The 17,090-nt window shown below is 43.5% G+C and overlaps 1 protein-coding gene across 1 annotated transcript in view; it reads right to left on the bottom strand.

Moving 5' to 3' along the window:
- Nucleotides 1-17,090, bottom strand: part of PTEN (phosphatase and tensin homolog) — a 48,823-nt gene that overhangs the window by 17,258 nt on the left and 14,475 nt on the right. Inside the window, exons 2-5 of the mRNA XM_066554303.1 lie at nucleotides 15,702-15,786; nucleotides 11,476-11,520; nucleotides 6,897-6,940; nucleotides 2,849-3,087 (exon numbers count right to left, since the gene is read on the bottom strand). Coding sequence (XP_066410400.1) covers nucleotides 2,849-3,087; nucleotides 6,897-6,940; nucleotides 11,476-11,520; nucleotides 15,702-15,786 — 413 coding nt within the window. The remainder of the gene's footprint in view (nucleotides 1-2,848; nucleotides 3,088-6,896; nucleotides 6,941-11,475; nucleotides 11,521-15,701; nucleotides 15,787-17,090) is intronic.

Consider the following 17,090-nt stretch of genomic DNA (forward strand, 5'->3'; position numbering starts at 1 on the left):
TTCTGTCACAGCAACACCACAGAAACACAGCATGGTCTGGGCTGGAAGGGACTTAAAGCCCATCCAGTGTCACACCATGGCCAGGGACACCTTTCCCTGTCCCAGCTGGCTCCAAACCCCAATGTCCAACCTGGCCCTGGGCACTGCCAGGGATCCAGGGGCAGCCACAGCTGCTCTGGGCACTCCCAACCCTCTCAGGGCAGAATTCCTTCCCAATATCCCATCTAACCCTACTCTGCCAGCATGAAGCCATTCCCCTTGTCCTGGTCCTCCAGGCCCTTGTAAAGAGTCTCTCTCCATCTTTCTTGTCAGCTCCTTCAAGTACTGGAAGGCCACAGTGAGGTCACCCCAAGGCTTCTCTTCTCCAGGCTGAAGAACTCCAATTCTCTCAGCCTTTCCCCATAGGAGAACTCTTAGGAGCCATCCTTGAAAATAAAACTCCATGGTGCTCAAAGAATGCTCCTGAGTGGATCATCTCCAGCACTTGAACAGCTGATCCCTATCCTCTGAGCTGCTTTCCAAGCCTAATCCTCACCACAAAACCCTCCAAGGCAGAAACAGGAATAAATAAAGACCTTCTCCAGCTGTGGGAAGGTAAGCTGCCAGCCTTTGTCACCACAGTAGTGTGTCAGTATCTATCATCAGAAAAAAGTGGGATAAACTAATCACTTCAAACACTGGAAGCAGCAGCTTCTTTAGCTTCTTCTTCCTCAGCTCTGACAACAAATACTGGTCTTTATCCCATTTCAGCAAACCCTTTGTCTCCTTTGGTTCAAAAGGAAAATAAAAGTCACTCTTGTTCTACAGTGGTGGAGCCAGACAGACACAACCATGCAGCCCACACTTCCTAATCTTCACCACTCCCTTCTTCTGACTAAGCTCCCCCCACTACAAAGAGTTTCAGAAGCCAAAAGAGGCAGCTTGTAGAGGAAATAAAATACCCCAGGAGAGGCTTTGCTCAGAGACAGCCTGGGCTCTGCCATGTCTTGTTGCCCAGCACAGAAACAGCAACTCTGAGCTTCACCTCCACCAACTCTCACTTGATGGTGCAAAGGCCTCCCTGGAGCTGCCTTTCCCAGCAGGCACTTGGGAAAAGCTGGCTCCAGAAGTACTCAGGGCTGTGCTCTTGACCAATTAGTCACACTTCCTCTTGCAATTAGACTCACACTTCCTGCCAGCACAGCAGCACTCTGCTCTGAGCACTAATGGCAGCAGGGATTGGAGCTGAGCTGTTCTCAGCAGCTACAGGTGCAAAGTTGTCCTTGCTTTAAACCAAGAAAATCTGGTCCCTGTTAAAGCCAGTTTTCCTTTATCATATCTATGTTGGCCCAAAAAGAAAGAAAAAAGGCATTTGCTTGTGCCTTTGTGCAAACAGCTCTTTTGATGCCTCATTGACTTTGAATTGAGGAAGTCAGTTATACAAAGGTGTGGTGAAATATCAAATCAGAGAGCAGCACTTGACATATAACACTGAAATATGGGCCACAAGGGAAGGAAAGGCTCCAGAAACCTGTACTGCAATACCAGTTTATAAACACTGCTGAAGGATTATGTGAATCACATGCTGCCCACTGGCCACATCAAGATAACCAAGCTCAAGTGGAGCTGGGAAGGGAAAAAAATTCAACTCTTGCAACCAAAACAAGTTGCTGGTTCCAGACAGTATTTACAGTCAGGTAAACAAGGCTCTCCCTACTCCTGTTTGCTGAGTTCTCCCTCCCCTCCAAGATGCCCAAGTACCCTGGGGTACTGACAAACACCCAGCTTGCAGAAATACAAGCCTCTTTTCACAAAGGGAAACTGAGGCACAGCGTTTCACTGTGTATTTGTTCAGTTCTGTAGTTTTCATGCTGCTTTCTCCAGCTCTGGAGATAACCCTTATCAGCAGGAGTGATCTACTCTGTTTATCCAGCACACTGCTCATTCCTAGCCTCTCTCATGCACTTTTACCAAAAGCCACAAAGTTTTGATGGGAAACCTTGATCTTGTCTCCACTCCCAACATGACACCACAACCAACTCAGTCCAAGGAATAACAGCTCCACCTTGTCAGCAGAGCAGACTGAGGAGCTTCTTGCTCCTTCCAATGACTTAACAGGCAAATTCTAAAATTCTTTATGTGACATTTATGCTCTCAAGAGCTTTCAGACACGAAGCTCTTCTTATTGGAGATCAACACACTGAAATGACTCCTTTGTGTAAATACTGCAGGAACAGGGAGAGCTCTGTGCTTGAGGAGGTTGAAACTGGCCTGCAGGGATGATCCCCCTGGGATGCTCAACCAACACACTCAGGGAAATAATGGAAGATGAGCAGGGAAACTTGCTAAAATGACCTTAAAAGTCACATCTTATCATCTTAGGAGAAGATTTCAAATAAGGAGGTTAAATTCTCATTAATGAGGCCTAACCCTGCCTGAAAGGTCCTTAACTACCCTTTACAGACAAGGGGTAATGGGATATTCCCCTATGCATCTCCGAGCCCCACCAGAGCAGTTAAGGGACCCTGAGGAGATGAACAACTCATCCATTCAGGCAAAAATCAGCTGGAACAATCCTCTCATTTGGGCTGAAAATGCTGAATGAGAAAATTCACTGCCCCTCTGGTTTTCAGCAGAACAGTGTTGAAAAAGCCATTTAAAATCAACTGTCCAGGTCTTCTTCGACAGGACATGTTAAAATCAGGTTTAAGGTTGTAACTAAAGCTTTTCCATTTCCAACTGCACTGATCCAATCCTACTGGAGCTAAATCAGACAACACAACTTAAAGGGTTTGAGCATCAAATGGATCTCAAGGAGGAAAAAGCAGCAAGTTTTAGGTAGAGGGGCAGAAGAACAGCAACAGCTCACCTTCTTGTCTCTGGTCCTTACTTCCCCATAGAAATCTAGGGCTTCTTGGGCCCTTAAAAACTTGCCTCGATGCAACAAATAAGCACAAATCATTACACCAGTTCGTCCCTTTCCAGCTTTACAGTGGATTGCTGCCACATGATTGTCATCTTCACTTAGCCACTGGTCAAGATCTTCACAAAAAGGTTTGATGAGCTCCAGCTGTGGTGGGTTATGGTCTTCAAAAGGGTACTGTGCAACTGCAGGGAGAAGGAGGAGTTCATCAGAACCTCAAAAGGCAAAGCAAGTTCAGGTCGACTTTGTGACAAGCATGTAAAAATTAAGTTATTCAATCACAGCCCCCCCTCATCTCAGATATTTCACATAAATCTCACATAATTCCAGTATTATTCAGTGTATCATAAGCAGACATTTCTCCATTCATCTGTAAGCAGGCATCCTGCTCCATGGAGCAACTATGTCACACCTCTATAGAGCTGAGCTGCACAGGCTCTGTAATGTGAATTTTCCAGAATTTAAGAGCGTGCTGGCACACAGAATAACCTTGTGAAAAGCCATTACTCCAGCAATAATTAAACTACCTGCTGAGAGAGAACAAGGCCAGGCCTCAGTCACTGAGCAGACAACAGGAACTTTGCTGAAAAATTATTGAACATGGCTGGGTCTACATTGGGAATAAAGTTTCCAAATCTGCTCAAAGGCCTTGTGAAACAAAAACTTGCCATTTCCATATTTCAAAAATGGTAACTGGGAGAGAAACCTCAGGTAATGCACTGGCAATGCTTATGGGTTTAGAGTCAAAGCACTGAACAATGCTGTCCTTTCTGATATGGGTGTATTCACACACACTTTTCCATCTAGGGATGAAAAGAATTTCCAGCGATGCAGGAAATGCAAGAAAACTCAAGAGAGCTAAAAATAAGCATTAAGCAGAGAGAAGCACCCAAACTTCTCCCACCTCAGATCAGATGAGGGACAAGATCACCCTGACCAGCAGAACCACACACAATGTTCTGGTTTCAGCAGAACAGCACTTGATGAAAGCACACCCCAATTCTCCACCTACAGCCTTGGGATCTTACAAACACAACTCTGGGACACTTCAAAATTCTCAGCTAGAAAAACCATTTCCTTTTCTGGGCTAAAAATGAATACATTTCATTTTTTTGGCAAGTGTCTATACTGGTTTCGTAAGCAGCACTCTGTAGTCACACATGCAAGGCTCCTTTTGATGAATCCCCAAGGACTCCAAGAGCACAAGTGAGGGATGAAGTTATGGAACTGCTGAAGGACTGCAGGACAAGTCCACAGCCTTTTGGTTTTCAGACTGTCCCCTTCATCTCAGAACAAATGGGGAAACTGAGAAATAATCTTTGCTAAAGAGGCAACACAACATGAACACGCGAACTCTTTCACATGGAAGATCCAAAGGCTCTCCAAATGATGCCCAAAGTTTTATGTGAAATTAAAGATGGAATTTATTTAGAAATCTCTAAGAAAAGAAGCTGCATAAATGCTGAAAATTTGTCTGTACAGCTTTGAGTTTATCACAACTACAGCCAGCAAGGTTTCCATGAAAAGGGGAGTGAAGGAGTCCTGAAAGAACAGCCTGAAAACTCCCAAGTAGTCACAGGATGCTGAAGATGCTCTCAAAAGTTCTGGAATCAACGGCAAAACTTGTGATAGTTTCTTCAAAGCTGGAGTGAGAAGATGAACTGGATGCCTGGGATGGTGTGCAGGGATTAAGAGGAAGGAAACATTAAGCTGCACAGTCTTGAGCAGGGACTTGAGAAGGTGCAGCTCTCCATGGATTTTGATTCCTTACAATGGAGAATAATCCTGCTTGCCCTCTCCCAGGCCCTACACATTGCAAGAAGCAATAGCACATTAGAAGAGTTTAAAAAAAGAAAATCTGTGGCAAAGCAGAAGACAATTCTAACATGAAAGGATTTCAGAAACTGGAAAAACCATGGACACAAAGCTACTTCCCAAAGAAGATGAAGAGCCCTCAGTGTTTAGGTTTGAATGTGATACAAGATCATCCTGGGTGAATAATGAACTATTCTGGTGTTTCAAGCTCAGTACAATCAGAAGTTCCCTTTGCAGTCAGTTCACTTCAGGAGATTTTCAAGCACAACTTTTGTTCCTCTGCTTAAGGAAGCCCTGAGTCACCAATTTGGTTATCTGAGGTTAACTAATTCAAGGATGAAAATGAAAAACCAGCATGTCTTGTGCAGAGGAGCTGTGAAAGGTGCTGTCACAACCAGCATTTGGGGCTGGGATTGACAGCAAAGGGAGCTGAGCACCCCCGTATCAGAAAGCAGAAACTCAAGCAAACATATGCTGTGGCCATATTAGAACATGTCCTCTTCTCTTCTTCCCCAAAGCACTGCTCCAGCAGATCCTAAAATATTTTTTCCTTGCTGGTGAGGATGGAGTGAGGTTTCTGGGCACTGTCATTCAACATCCTGAGAGCAAATCAGAAGCGCTGACAACTTCAACAAGACAATTTCAGCCCTTCTATATTCAGACATGAAAGCAGCCAATTACATTTTGGTCACGTTCTAAACCCTCTTTCATAATTAGATGGATGGTTTAAAATAATAATAATGAAAAATAGAAGTTGAGCCATTGCTATGATGCAGAAGAAGCCCAGAATTTGTTCATCTCCTACGATTCTCTGTAGGCACAAGGACTCCTCATCTACCCTCATCTGAAGGAACCACAACTTCTGAGCAAGAAATGCTCCTCTGCCCAAAGAACAAAGGTAAATCTGCATTTATTTATTACCTGGAGAGGTAATTCTGACACAACAGCTACATCAGTCAAGGTCAAAAGGCACCCCTGAAAGATTCCCCACTGCTTTTGGCAGCTCTGCAGTGTCTAAGACCCAACTCATCTCTTAGAGACATCACATGGTGAATTAATTTTTATTTTAGCATCTGAAAGCTCTGCCAGATCTTCCCAAAGCTGCTATATACACATAGTGATAATGGTTTAAATGTTCTCCATTTCCATCCTTCATAAAAACCAGACTCTTCTGAGCCTCACATGTCAATTGTGAAAGGAATTTGTGCTTCACACGAAAATTATGCAAGGAATTTGTGCCTCACAGGAAAATTGTGCAAGGAATTTGTGCCTCACAGGAAAATTGTGCAAGGAATTTGTGCCTCACACGAAAATTGTGCAAGGAATTTGTACTTCACACATAAATTGTACAAGGAATTTGTGCCTCACACAAAAATTGTGCAAGGAATTTGTGCCTCACACATAAATTGTGTAAGGAATTTGTGCCTCACACATAAATTGTGCAAGGAACTTGTGCCTCACACATAAATTGTGCAAGGAACTTGTGCCTCACACATAAATTGTGCAAGGAACTTGTGCCTCACATGTCAATTGTACAAGGAATTTGTGCTTCACATATATATTGTGCAAGGAATTTGTGCTTCACATGTCAATTCTACAAGGAATTTGTACCTCACACAAAATTGTACAAGGAATTTGTGCTTCACAGATAAATTGTACAAGGAATTTGTACCTCACACGAAATTGTACAAGGAATTTGTGCTTCACATATATATTGTGCAAGGAATTTGTACTTCACACATAAATTGTACAAGGAATTTGTGCTTCACACATAAATTGTACAAGGAATTTGTGCTTCACACATAAATTGTACAAGGAATTTGTGCCTCAAACGAAATTGTACAAGGAATTTGTGCCTCAAACGAAATTGTACAAGGAATTTGTACTTCACACAAAATTGCACAAGGAATTTGTATTTCACTGAACTGAAACTTCTGTGTAACCCACTCTGCAGAAATCTTTTTGCAACTGCAGACTTTTTATTCGATTTTGATCTTTAACTGTCAGGAGCCCACTTTTTTGAAAGCACCAAGAATATAGCAAGTTTTTCCAATGACTCAAAGCAATCTGACATCATTCCTTGTGCCCAAATCTCCTCCATGACTATTCATCAGCTCCTCCTTTAGGCCTTCATTCACTGAGGTTTAAAGAGAACACACATCAGGCAGTAAAAACCTACCTCTGCAGTTAAATTTGGCGGTGTCATAATGTCTTTCAGCACATCTGAAAAAGAAAAACAGACAAGAGTTCAAGACCAAGTCTCTGAGGCACTCCCAGCATCTGTCACACCCTGGAAAATCATGCATGCCCATCACCTTTATGATTTAAAACTAGAGGTTACACACAGAAAAAAGAAAAAAAAAAAGTTTTGCAGCAGACTGCTTACTAAAAAGTGAATTATTTTACTGAAAGGCAAATACTTACCCTCTGGTAATTGTAGTGCATGGCTGCTATGTTTTAGTCAATGTGACTCAATTTATGCAAGTCTGAGTTGAGTGTGCACCTTCTAACTCTGAGAGCAGAGAGCTGTGACCTTCATGCAGGGATGCTGAACCCAGAACACAGCTCAGGGTGCCTCAGCAGCAGTGTGGGTGCTCAGAGCAGTGGAGATCACAAGGATATCCACCATTAACATTATCAGAGATCACTTGGATCAAGCAGAGATTGTGGCACTGCTCTGGCACTGGCACTGATTGCTGAATTTAAGTGACCCTCGAAGGCCAAGCAGCCACATTTCCCCTCAGACCTGGGAGATGGCACATTGAGGGATTAAAAAATAGTTTTGTTGATACCAAGGATACACAAGCAATGGCTGAACACAATCCTGGCTCAGCTGCACTGAATCTGTGGGTATTTGCAGCCCATTTCTGAAAGCTCTGGAGCTGTACCAGTATCTCCCCACTCATAGAGACCCTCTCCAGCTGGACAAAAACACAGCAAATCACACTGGATTTGCTTTTCCCAGGGATAAACAGCAGTGATGGGACACAAACCACCCCTCACTGGGCTCTAAAGCCAAAGCAGCAGGCTAAGGACAACCAGATTTTGTGTTAAGGGGAAAGAAAGCAAGAGTGGACACCCTCCAGAATTTCCCCTGGAGCTGCTCCCTGCAGGGAGGATGATGTGAGTGGAAGTTCAGAAAGGAAAATTGACAACAATCCTGCCTTAGATCCTGCCAAGACCAGCTGGGATGGGGACCTGAGCAGCCTGACCTGGGGAATGGCATCCCTGCCCACAGCAGGGGGGTGCAACAAGATGGTGCTTAAGGTTCTTCCAACCCCAAACCACCCTGGGCTTCTATCAAAGAGGACACCAGGCTGAAACACAACTGCTGCAGTCATTTCAGCAGAAAATCACACCTGGATGTTCAGTTCTGGTTACAGCCTGTGCTCTTCCCAGGATTATTCCAATTCCCACAGCAGTTTCAGGGCTGCTCTGAACTCATCTCTGCTCCCCAGGTATGTTATGATTGCAGCCTCTGGAGCCACATGGAGCTGAGCTGACACTTGCAGACACACAAACCTCTGGGCTGCTCCTTGTGTGACTGCAACTGGAGCCTCCCAGTGCTGCCCTGAGCTCTGCCCATGACACAGCCACAGGCAGGTCTGCTGGGGCTGCTCTCAGAGCTTCCCTTTCCCTGAATTCCAGAACCTTCTGAGCTCTACTCTGTGCTAGGGAAAAGCCTGGCAGCTCTCACAGCTCCAATCACATTGCTGACACTTCCTCTGGGACACAAGTGACCAGGTTAAGCTGGCACTTAAGAGGGGACTCCCAAAAATATTCTTCTCAAAGGCACTGGAGCCTTGGAGAAGAGAGCTGGATGCAGGGTGTCCATCCAAGGGGGATGGAGCAGCCAGCAGCACAGGAAATTGGGAAGCTGCAAACTCACAAAGCATCCTATCCAGGAAAGCTTCCTGCAGCACAGGAATTTGGGAAGCTGCAAACTCACAAAGCATCCTATCCAGGAAAGTTTCCTGCAGCACAGGGATTTGGGAAGCTGCTGGGAAGCAAAGCATCTTGTCCAGGAAAGTTTCCTGCAGCACAGGAATTTGGGAAGCTGCAAACACACAAAGCATCTTATCCAGGAAAGTTTCCTGCAGCACAGGAATTTGGGAAGCTGCAAACTCACAGGAATTTGGGAAGCTGCAAACTCACAAAGCATCTTGTCCAGGAAAGTTTCTTGCAGCACAGGAATTTGGGAAGCTGCAAACTCACAAACCATCCTATCCAGGAAAGTTTCCTGCAGCACAGGAATTTGGGAAGCTGCAAACTCACAGGAATTTGGGAAGCTGCTGGGAAGCAAAGCATCTTATCCAGGAAAGTTTCTTGCAGCACAGGAATTGGGGAAGCTGCTGGGAAGCAAAGCAGTTACCACAAAGATCTTATCCAGGAAATTTTCCTGCTTCCTTCTAAAGAAACACCCAGCTCAAATGGGAACTAAGAGATCAAAGTCTTCGAAACATTAAAGAAAAATTCACAAATGGGTAGAAAAAACATCAAATTTGGAACTTTGAGAGAGTATCATTGAGTAGAATACCATGAGGGATTAAAAAATAGTTTTGTTGATCCCAAGGATACACAAGAAATGGTTGAACACAAGCAATGCAGAGCTGCTGGCTCAGCTGCACTCAATTTGTGGGTATTTGCAGCAGAAATCCCACCAACACACACTCTGGGGATACTGGTAGGGCTTAATGCTTCAAGTGCATTTGGGGTGGGGTTTTAAACACTATTATAACTCAAATAGCATCAGATCTCCAAATGAAATCTCAATTTTTTTTTGCATTTCTGGGGTTAAGGAGGGGTTTGGCTGTTCTTAGGATTAAAGTGAGCTTAAAGCAACCCAGAAGCCAAATGCTGCCAGGTTAAAGTCACCATCAGTCATGGTGACTTCCTCTGCCAGAGCCCAGCCCCAGGGACACAGCAAGCACAGAAAATGCCCATTTTCATCACAGCTCCTTCCTTTAAGCACCTGCCTGCAGGACAGCTCAAGGAAACCCACTGGAGAAGATGGAGATGATTACAGCAGGGCAGGTGACAATCTGTCAGCATGGGAAGCTAGGAGATGCAAGTGCAAGAACAGATTTAAAGGAGATTTAAAACAGATTTAAGAGAATACTGAAGAAACAGCAAAGGCAAACAAGAGAGGAGCAACACAAGAAGGAAAATTAAACTGCTCAAACTGCTGGGAAGTTAAAAGCCAAGATGTGAGGATGGGGCATAACTGACATAGTTTCAGAAAAATCTCTAAATCCTTTTAGATAAAACTGCTCAATACACACATTATTATCAACTCCATGGAACAGCTACCTTAAGGGAACTCAAATCCCATGACAGATTTTGAAATAATTCTGACTATAATCATGTAACTCCTCTGAACTCCCACCTCCTCCTTTGAAACACAGACAATAGATCATTATTTACAAAGGATCAGCTTAATCTGAAGAAATTGAGTTCTCTGGAATACCCGATGGATGCAATTCCTTCCCATCTCCTGACCAAACACTGCCACAATCCACCTGATGGCATTTGATGTTTATAAATTTTGCCTGCACAAGCATTAAGATATCTCCAGACAGTTTTATCCTCTGAAATTTTTCCTCTGAGTATGAATAAAGTAATTCCAGCACGATTCATTTGTGATGGTTTTGCAGTTAATAACAAGAAAATCAATTTTTATATAAGGAAACTGAAAACAAAAACCTGTAGCACACCTGGACAAGTTTTTTCTACAGCTGAAAACACACAGAGCAGCAACAGAAATGTCAAATTCATTTGTCTTATCACTGCTCTTCTCACTTACAAACTTTAAAAAGCTGTTCTTGTTTTCTGCCCCACAACAACTTCAATGACCACTGGAAGATTCCTCTATTTCTACTGTCACTTCTCTCCAATATCAGGGAAAATTGATGCACAATCCTTTAGCTAACCTACAGGCAGATTTAAATCCTTATTTTTAAATATTTGCTTTAATGACTTGACAGATTATAATGTCATGCATTTCAGTACTACAATAATTTTTTCTCTTACTGTAGATATTTAAAAATATTAATTTAAAAAAATAATAAAGCTGTAACAGTTCAGAGAGTCAATCTTCAACTTGGGTTTTTAGGAAAAAAATGAAGGGGTAGGAAAACCACAAAATTAAATCATTTATACAAATGAAATTAGTCTAAGCTAATGAATAAATTAGATGAAGGAACAGCACAAAAACCCCCAAAAAATAAAACCAAAACCAGAAAACTCCTGTAACAGTACCAGCTTTCTGCAGGACTAAATTTTCAGAGAAGTCAGAAACCACCACCAAGTGCTCCAGCAGCTTTTTTAAAGTAATAAACAGGGACACACAAGAAAAGGGAGGAAGCAAACAGAGCCTTGGTACCAATGCAGTTTGATTTTTTAAAAAATAGAGAAAAAAAATACCAGGAAAAGATTCATTTGGCAACTGGACATTAATACATGGACAGAAAGCCTGCTGTGAATTACTTTTCACTTTTTAATCACATGGCCCAAGCTCCAGATGGGCTGGATGCCAAGTCATTTAAAAACGTTCAAGTAACATGAATACACACCAGCATTTCATTTAACCTCACTCAGCTCCACTAAATGAAGTACCAGTGCTCTCAATCAGCCTTAATTGTTTTAAGAAATGTGCAAAACATCCCCAGCTCTGTTTCAGGACAGCAACAAGCCTTGCACTGCTCAGCTATTTTTAGAAGTCATTCTTTTGGAGAATGTATATTTAAGAGCATACTTACAGATTGTATATCTTGTAATGGTTTTTATGCTTTGAATCCAAAAACCTTCAAGAGAAAAAAAAATTATGTATGAATATACATTGAACAATATTGACCTCGATTTGCAGCATCCTTAAAGCAGCACCCAGCATGAGCAGTTCTGCATTCCCAGTCCCAGCAGTGCCCCAAAAATCAAGGAGGCAGAGTGTTGGAAACCTCAGTCATCCAAATAATCCAACAGCATCAATAACACCACTAATGCAAGGAAGGGAAGCAAGGTCTGACCAGAAACTGAAATATTTACTGTACATGGACTGATTTCCTGATTCCTAAAACACCTGCAGGTCACTGTAAGAAGCTGAGGAAGGCTCAGTTGTTTTCAAACAGAAAGCACAGATCACACCAGGTATCTGGAAACACTTCCTATTTAATCACCTGTGCCAAATATTTTACCACAAGGAAGAAAAGCAGGTAAAATAACTCTTGTGTTCCAGTTCTAGCCAGAATAATTCACTTCAACCCCAGGTTTTTTATTATTTGCCACTGAAATCTGTCCCCAGTGATATTGTGGGTTTTGGAAGGAGGAGCACTCGACTTTTTCACACTCATTTCATTTCCATGCTCACTTTGGAACACAAACTTCCCCTACAAGCCTCAGCAAGCCAAACTGCAAGCATGATTCATCAGAAGTGCTGTGATTATATATGATGTGTCACCTGGCAATGTGCAAGAAGAAATAACATGCAAATGTTTACACTTAACATCATCAACAGTGTGTATCTGCACATCAGCCAGAAGGAATTTAATTAGCCATGACAGAACATGCTGTTCAAATTGAAAAGAAACACTAGCTGCTAAAATCCTGGAAAGCTCAAGCAAAAACAAGCTCTGGTTATCACTCATAATATTCCAGAAGAACCTAGAACAGCTCTGTGGTTAAAGGCCTGCACTAAAATGGGAACAGATGTGAGTGTGAAACTCCAAGTGCAGCGGGAAAAAAATTCCCTGAGTGCCACTGGTGCCCCTGTTGGCAGCCTTGGAGAGCCTCAGGAAGATGGTGGGCACTGGGATTTGTTTCAGGAGATGTTCCTGTTGGTTAACACACTCCAGAGTGAGGAGAGCTGGCTCTCCTTTGCCAGGAATATCCACACAGTGGAGTAGGATGTTTTTAAGGACAAAATTCCATCCAAAACCTCTCCAAGTGTCACTCACAGGAGACAGCCAGCAGTGCAGGTTGTACTTCTCATCCAGCATTAGCCTGGAATTTGTCAGGGTAGCAGCTATTCAGAAAAAGCCCACTGCTGGATCCTGGCTCAATATCAACTGCTCAGGAGCCTGAGCACTTTGGATTTCTGCATAAAAAGCACTCAGAAAAAAACTCCCCAATAAAAAGATGACAGGAGCAGATGAGGACTGCAACGTGCAGAATGCTGCATGATCTCATTTTCTTCTTGTTTAAAAAGAGAAGGTAACAAATGTAATAATACTTGAGCATCCAGTTCCCTACAGCCACTTAATTTACATCTCTGCTTATCTTAATTTGGTTGATGACGCTTTTAGGTGATCACTGCTCCTTTTGATCAGTGTTTATGGACAGCTTCATAATTATATAGGCATTCCAAAATCTAATTTACACATATCTACCTCCTCAACCACTAAAATGTCTTTTCCTTCATCCAGAAGCTACTGAAATCAAGGCTGTGAATGGAAGAGGGCCTTCAAAGACTCCTGCCTATCAATATTTATTTACATTATTCCCATGTTATATTAGATATTGGGAATGAGGAATTGTTCCCTGGCAGGGTGGGCAGGCCCTGGCACAGGGTGCCCAGAGCAGCTGGGGCTGCCCCTGCATCCCTGGCAGTGCCCAAGGCCAGGCTGGAGCAGCCTGGGACAGTGGAAGGTGTCCCTGCCATGGCAGGGGTGGCACTGGATGGGATTTTAGGTCCCTCCCAAGCCACGAACTCCACATTTCCAGCCAGCTTGCTTCCAGCCACCTTTTCATGAAGCTGATGGAATATCCAGTCCCTGATGAACTCCACATTTGAAAATTGTGGGACAGGGGCAAAGGCTGGACTTTGGATAAATCCCAGAATGGTTTAGGTTGGAAGGGACCCTAAAGCCCATCTCCTTCAAGCCCTGCCATGGCAGGGACACCTTCCCCTGTCCCAGGCTGCTCCAAGCCCTGTCCAGCCTGGCCTTGGGCACTGCCAGGGATCCAGGGGCAGCCCCAGCTGCTCTGGGCACCCTGTGCCAGGGCCTGCCCACCTTGCCAGCCAAGAATTCCTTCCCAAAATCTAATCTCCCACGGGAATAATGCCCCATGCTCAGCAGGGCAGCAGAGAATGCAGCACTGCACCTCCCCCAGCCAGCTCAGCTCCAGGCTCTGACACTCTCAGTGCTATTTGTGGCTGGTGATTTTCGTCATGACAGCAGAACATGCAAAACCAAGCCCCTGGAGCCCAGCTGAGTGCAGCTGTGCAGGGAGGCACTGCCTCCAGAGCTCTGACTGTCAGGTGAGGCTGATGAGTCCTGCCAGGGTGGGAATGGAGGAGCTCAGCTCACTTCTGTCCCAGCCTGGGTGCAATCCCCATGGAAATGCCTGCAGCCCTAGTTCTGCCTGCCAGCAACTGTAGAATCATGGAATCTCAGGACACTTTGGGTGGGAAGAGACCTTAAAGCCCATCCAGTGCCACACCTACCATGGCTCCAGCCCCATCAGAACTCAGTGGCCTCCTCTGGACTTGCTCCAAGAGTTCCACATCCTTCTTAAGTTGGAAGCCCCAGAATTCCAGGTGGCAGAATCCCCCCCTCCCCTGCTGCCCACGCTGGGGCTCAGCCCAGGGCACGGGGGGTTCTGGCTCCCAGCTCCCACCCCCAGGGCCTTCCCCAGGGCTGCTCATCCCCTGGATTGATGCTGGGAGCTGCCCTGAGCCAGGGGCAGCACCAGCACTTCACTCTGCTGGACACCATGAGCTTGGTGCAGGCTCAGCCCTCCAGCCTGCCCAGGTGCCTCTGGATCCACCAGTGTCACAGCTGGATGTGCTGAGGGTGCCTCAATCCCTCTGTCAGAGTCACCCACAGAGCTGCTGAGCAGCACCAGCCCCTCAGAGACCTCAATTGTCCCCTGGACTCCATAGGGACCAAGAGCTGCTGCCCACAGCACTTTGCCTGCAGCCATCCAGCCTGAGGGCTCCATCCATCAAATCCCTGTGTCTCCAGTTCAGACACAAGGATGCTGGCTGGGAACACTTTGCACAATTATGAGACACTCCCCGTGGCACCTCCCAGCTGGGAGAAACACCTCCTTGCCCAGACACACCCAACACCTTCCCTGAAAACCTTCCTGCATGATCACTCACCCCAAAGGCTGAGTCTCTCACAGACCTACTGAGCTCAGGACCTCAAATGAATCTCCCCCCTCCAAGGCACCACTTTTCAAAAAAGAAAATCACAACTTTGAACCCTAAAACCACAAACTTTTGGCAGCTTCTACCAAGAGTTTGGTTTTTAATGCAACTTCTCACACTCTCCAGGTAGGGTTTTAACTCAATTAATTACAACAGTGTTCCTACAACACTCCCCACCTCTTTCTCAATTGTAGCCAGCAGTTCAGGGTAATGACTTTATCTGAAATTAAAAATTACAACCTATAGGGGCTTTTTTACCAGCAGTATCAGATTTCAGGTCATCTTTCTCCTTGTCCATAATTATTCAACACAACCAAATGTAAAAGCCTTTATTAAAAGTCATTTACTTTTACATTTACTATTTGAAACACATGTTTCAAATTCACTATTTGAAACAAATGTTTACTACATTTGCTATTTGAAATCAAAATTTACTAATCAAGCACTTCATTTATCAACTGAAGAAAGGATAAGGGCAAACTTATCCTGAAATACCATCAGTTACCTGAGGAAACTCTTGACAATGAATAGAGCCATTAGATTGATGTCTTTCTATAAGTAAATAACCTCTTTTCACTCCAACACAAGCTACTGAAGTCAAATTTTCCCACTAAAAAAGCAGATTATATGCATTTGAGTTCAACCCAGAGCAGCAGCCTGGCCATTTTTTGTTGTTTCCAACATTTTCCAGGATAGCTATTAAGGCAACATCTACAAGATGCAAAAAAACCTCAGCATTTCTACAAGTCAGAACACACAGGCTTTCCTCAGCAGGACATAAATGAGTATACAAAAGATTATTCCAAGTTTTTGAAGTTAAGAAAAAGAAAGCCTTACCTTACTACATCGTCGATGTTGTTGCGGTACACTCCTTCAAGCCTCTCTGCAGGAAAGCCCATAGCAATTATGTTTGGATAAATATCTGAATATGCAAGTTATGGAAATATTTATAAAGCATGGGAGATGCCTACAAAAGCATTAAATGGATATTAATCAAATGTTTAACTGTACCCAAATCAGAGCAACAACTCACACTGCATGCAATAGGTGGGAATGTGCAGATCTGAAAAGGATTATATACATTGCTTATCAAAAAAACCCCAACAATTACCCACTTCTGCACAAATATTCTCATTTCTTATTCTGAACTACCTGCAATTCATTTGCCAAAAGCAACCCAGGATAAAAGAATTTAAGAAAAGTACCTCTTAGCCAAACAAACCAGTGCTAAGGAAAAAGGGCAAATAAGAAAATTTTAAGTTTACATTTAGAGTTGATGTAGTAAAGAACTCAAAACTGCTAGAAAATTACTGGTATTTATTTTCCCTGTGGTGAAATGATATATGAATTTTTTTTAACAGAGTTTTGGAAAAGAAAGTCCTCGTAAGTTTAAAGCATTATTAGAAATGATAATGTAATGAAAAAGCTCAGCTGAAGAGTGAACCAGAAATGAAAGCAGCAGCTCGAAACAACCCATACCCTGCCACATTAACATACTCCTCCTCAAACTAATTTTAGCAGGAGCAAGAACAAAGCATGATATGTTTGAAGTTGGCTCTGCTTTAAAAAGGGGGGCTGGAGGAGGTGATTTCCAGAGGGCCCTCTCAACCTAAATTATCCCAACCTTTCAAGACTCGTTTTTATTTTCATGGTCAAAATATACCAAAGCTCCAAAGAATAATCACACCAGAATGGGAGATACTGCACTGGCTTCCAAGAGACAAAAATTCCAGTTGCTTGTGCACAAAGAAAAGCCTGAAGTAGGACACAAACTACTCTACTCCACCCTTGCAAAATTCCCACAAGTGCTCAAGAGCAGAGCAGCACAGACCAAGCTCTGCATTGACACCATTAACTGCAAGGCTTCAGAAAAACATTAGGAACTGAATACACGGAAATAATGTTTTGTACTCTTGGAAAAAAAAAATAAATTAGCATTTACTGTGTTGTAATCCAAGTATTAATAGACATTGGTCTGCTTGGGCCATTCAACAGATCATTTGTACAGACAAAGAGAAAAATATGAAAAAGCTTTGGAGTAAGCCAAATAAATATTTGTGGCTGTTTTAAATACAGACACTGAAACAGGTTTGTGTCTGGTTTCCAGTTTATTCTGTACTTGCCCAAACACTAAAAAAAACCACATATTGGGGAAAAAAACCCAACAAAACATTAAAGTGCTTACCTTACAGAGCTTGTGATAACCTCAAATCACAAACTTGGAGT

This window comes from Molothrus aeneus, chromosome 8, assembly GCF_037042795.1.
Source record: "Molothrus aeneus isolate 106 chromosome 8, BPBGC_Maene_1.0, whole genome shotgun sequence".
In the NCBI taxonomy this organism is placed as follows: domain Eukaryota; kingdom Metazoa; phylum Chordata; class Aves; order Passeriformes; family Icteridae; genus Molothrus; species Molothrus aeneus.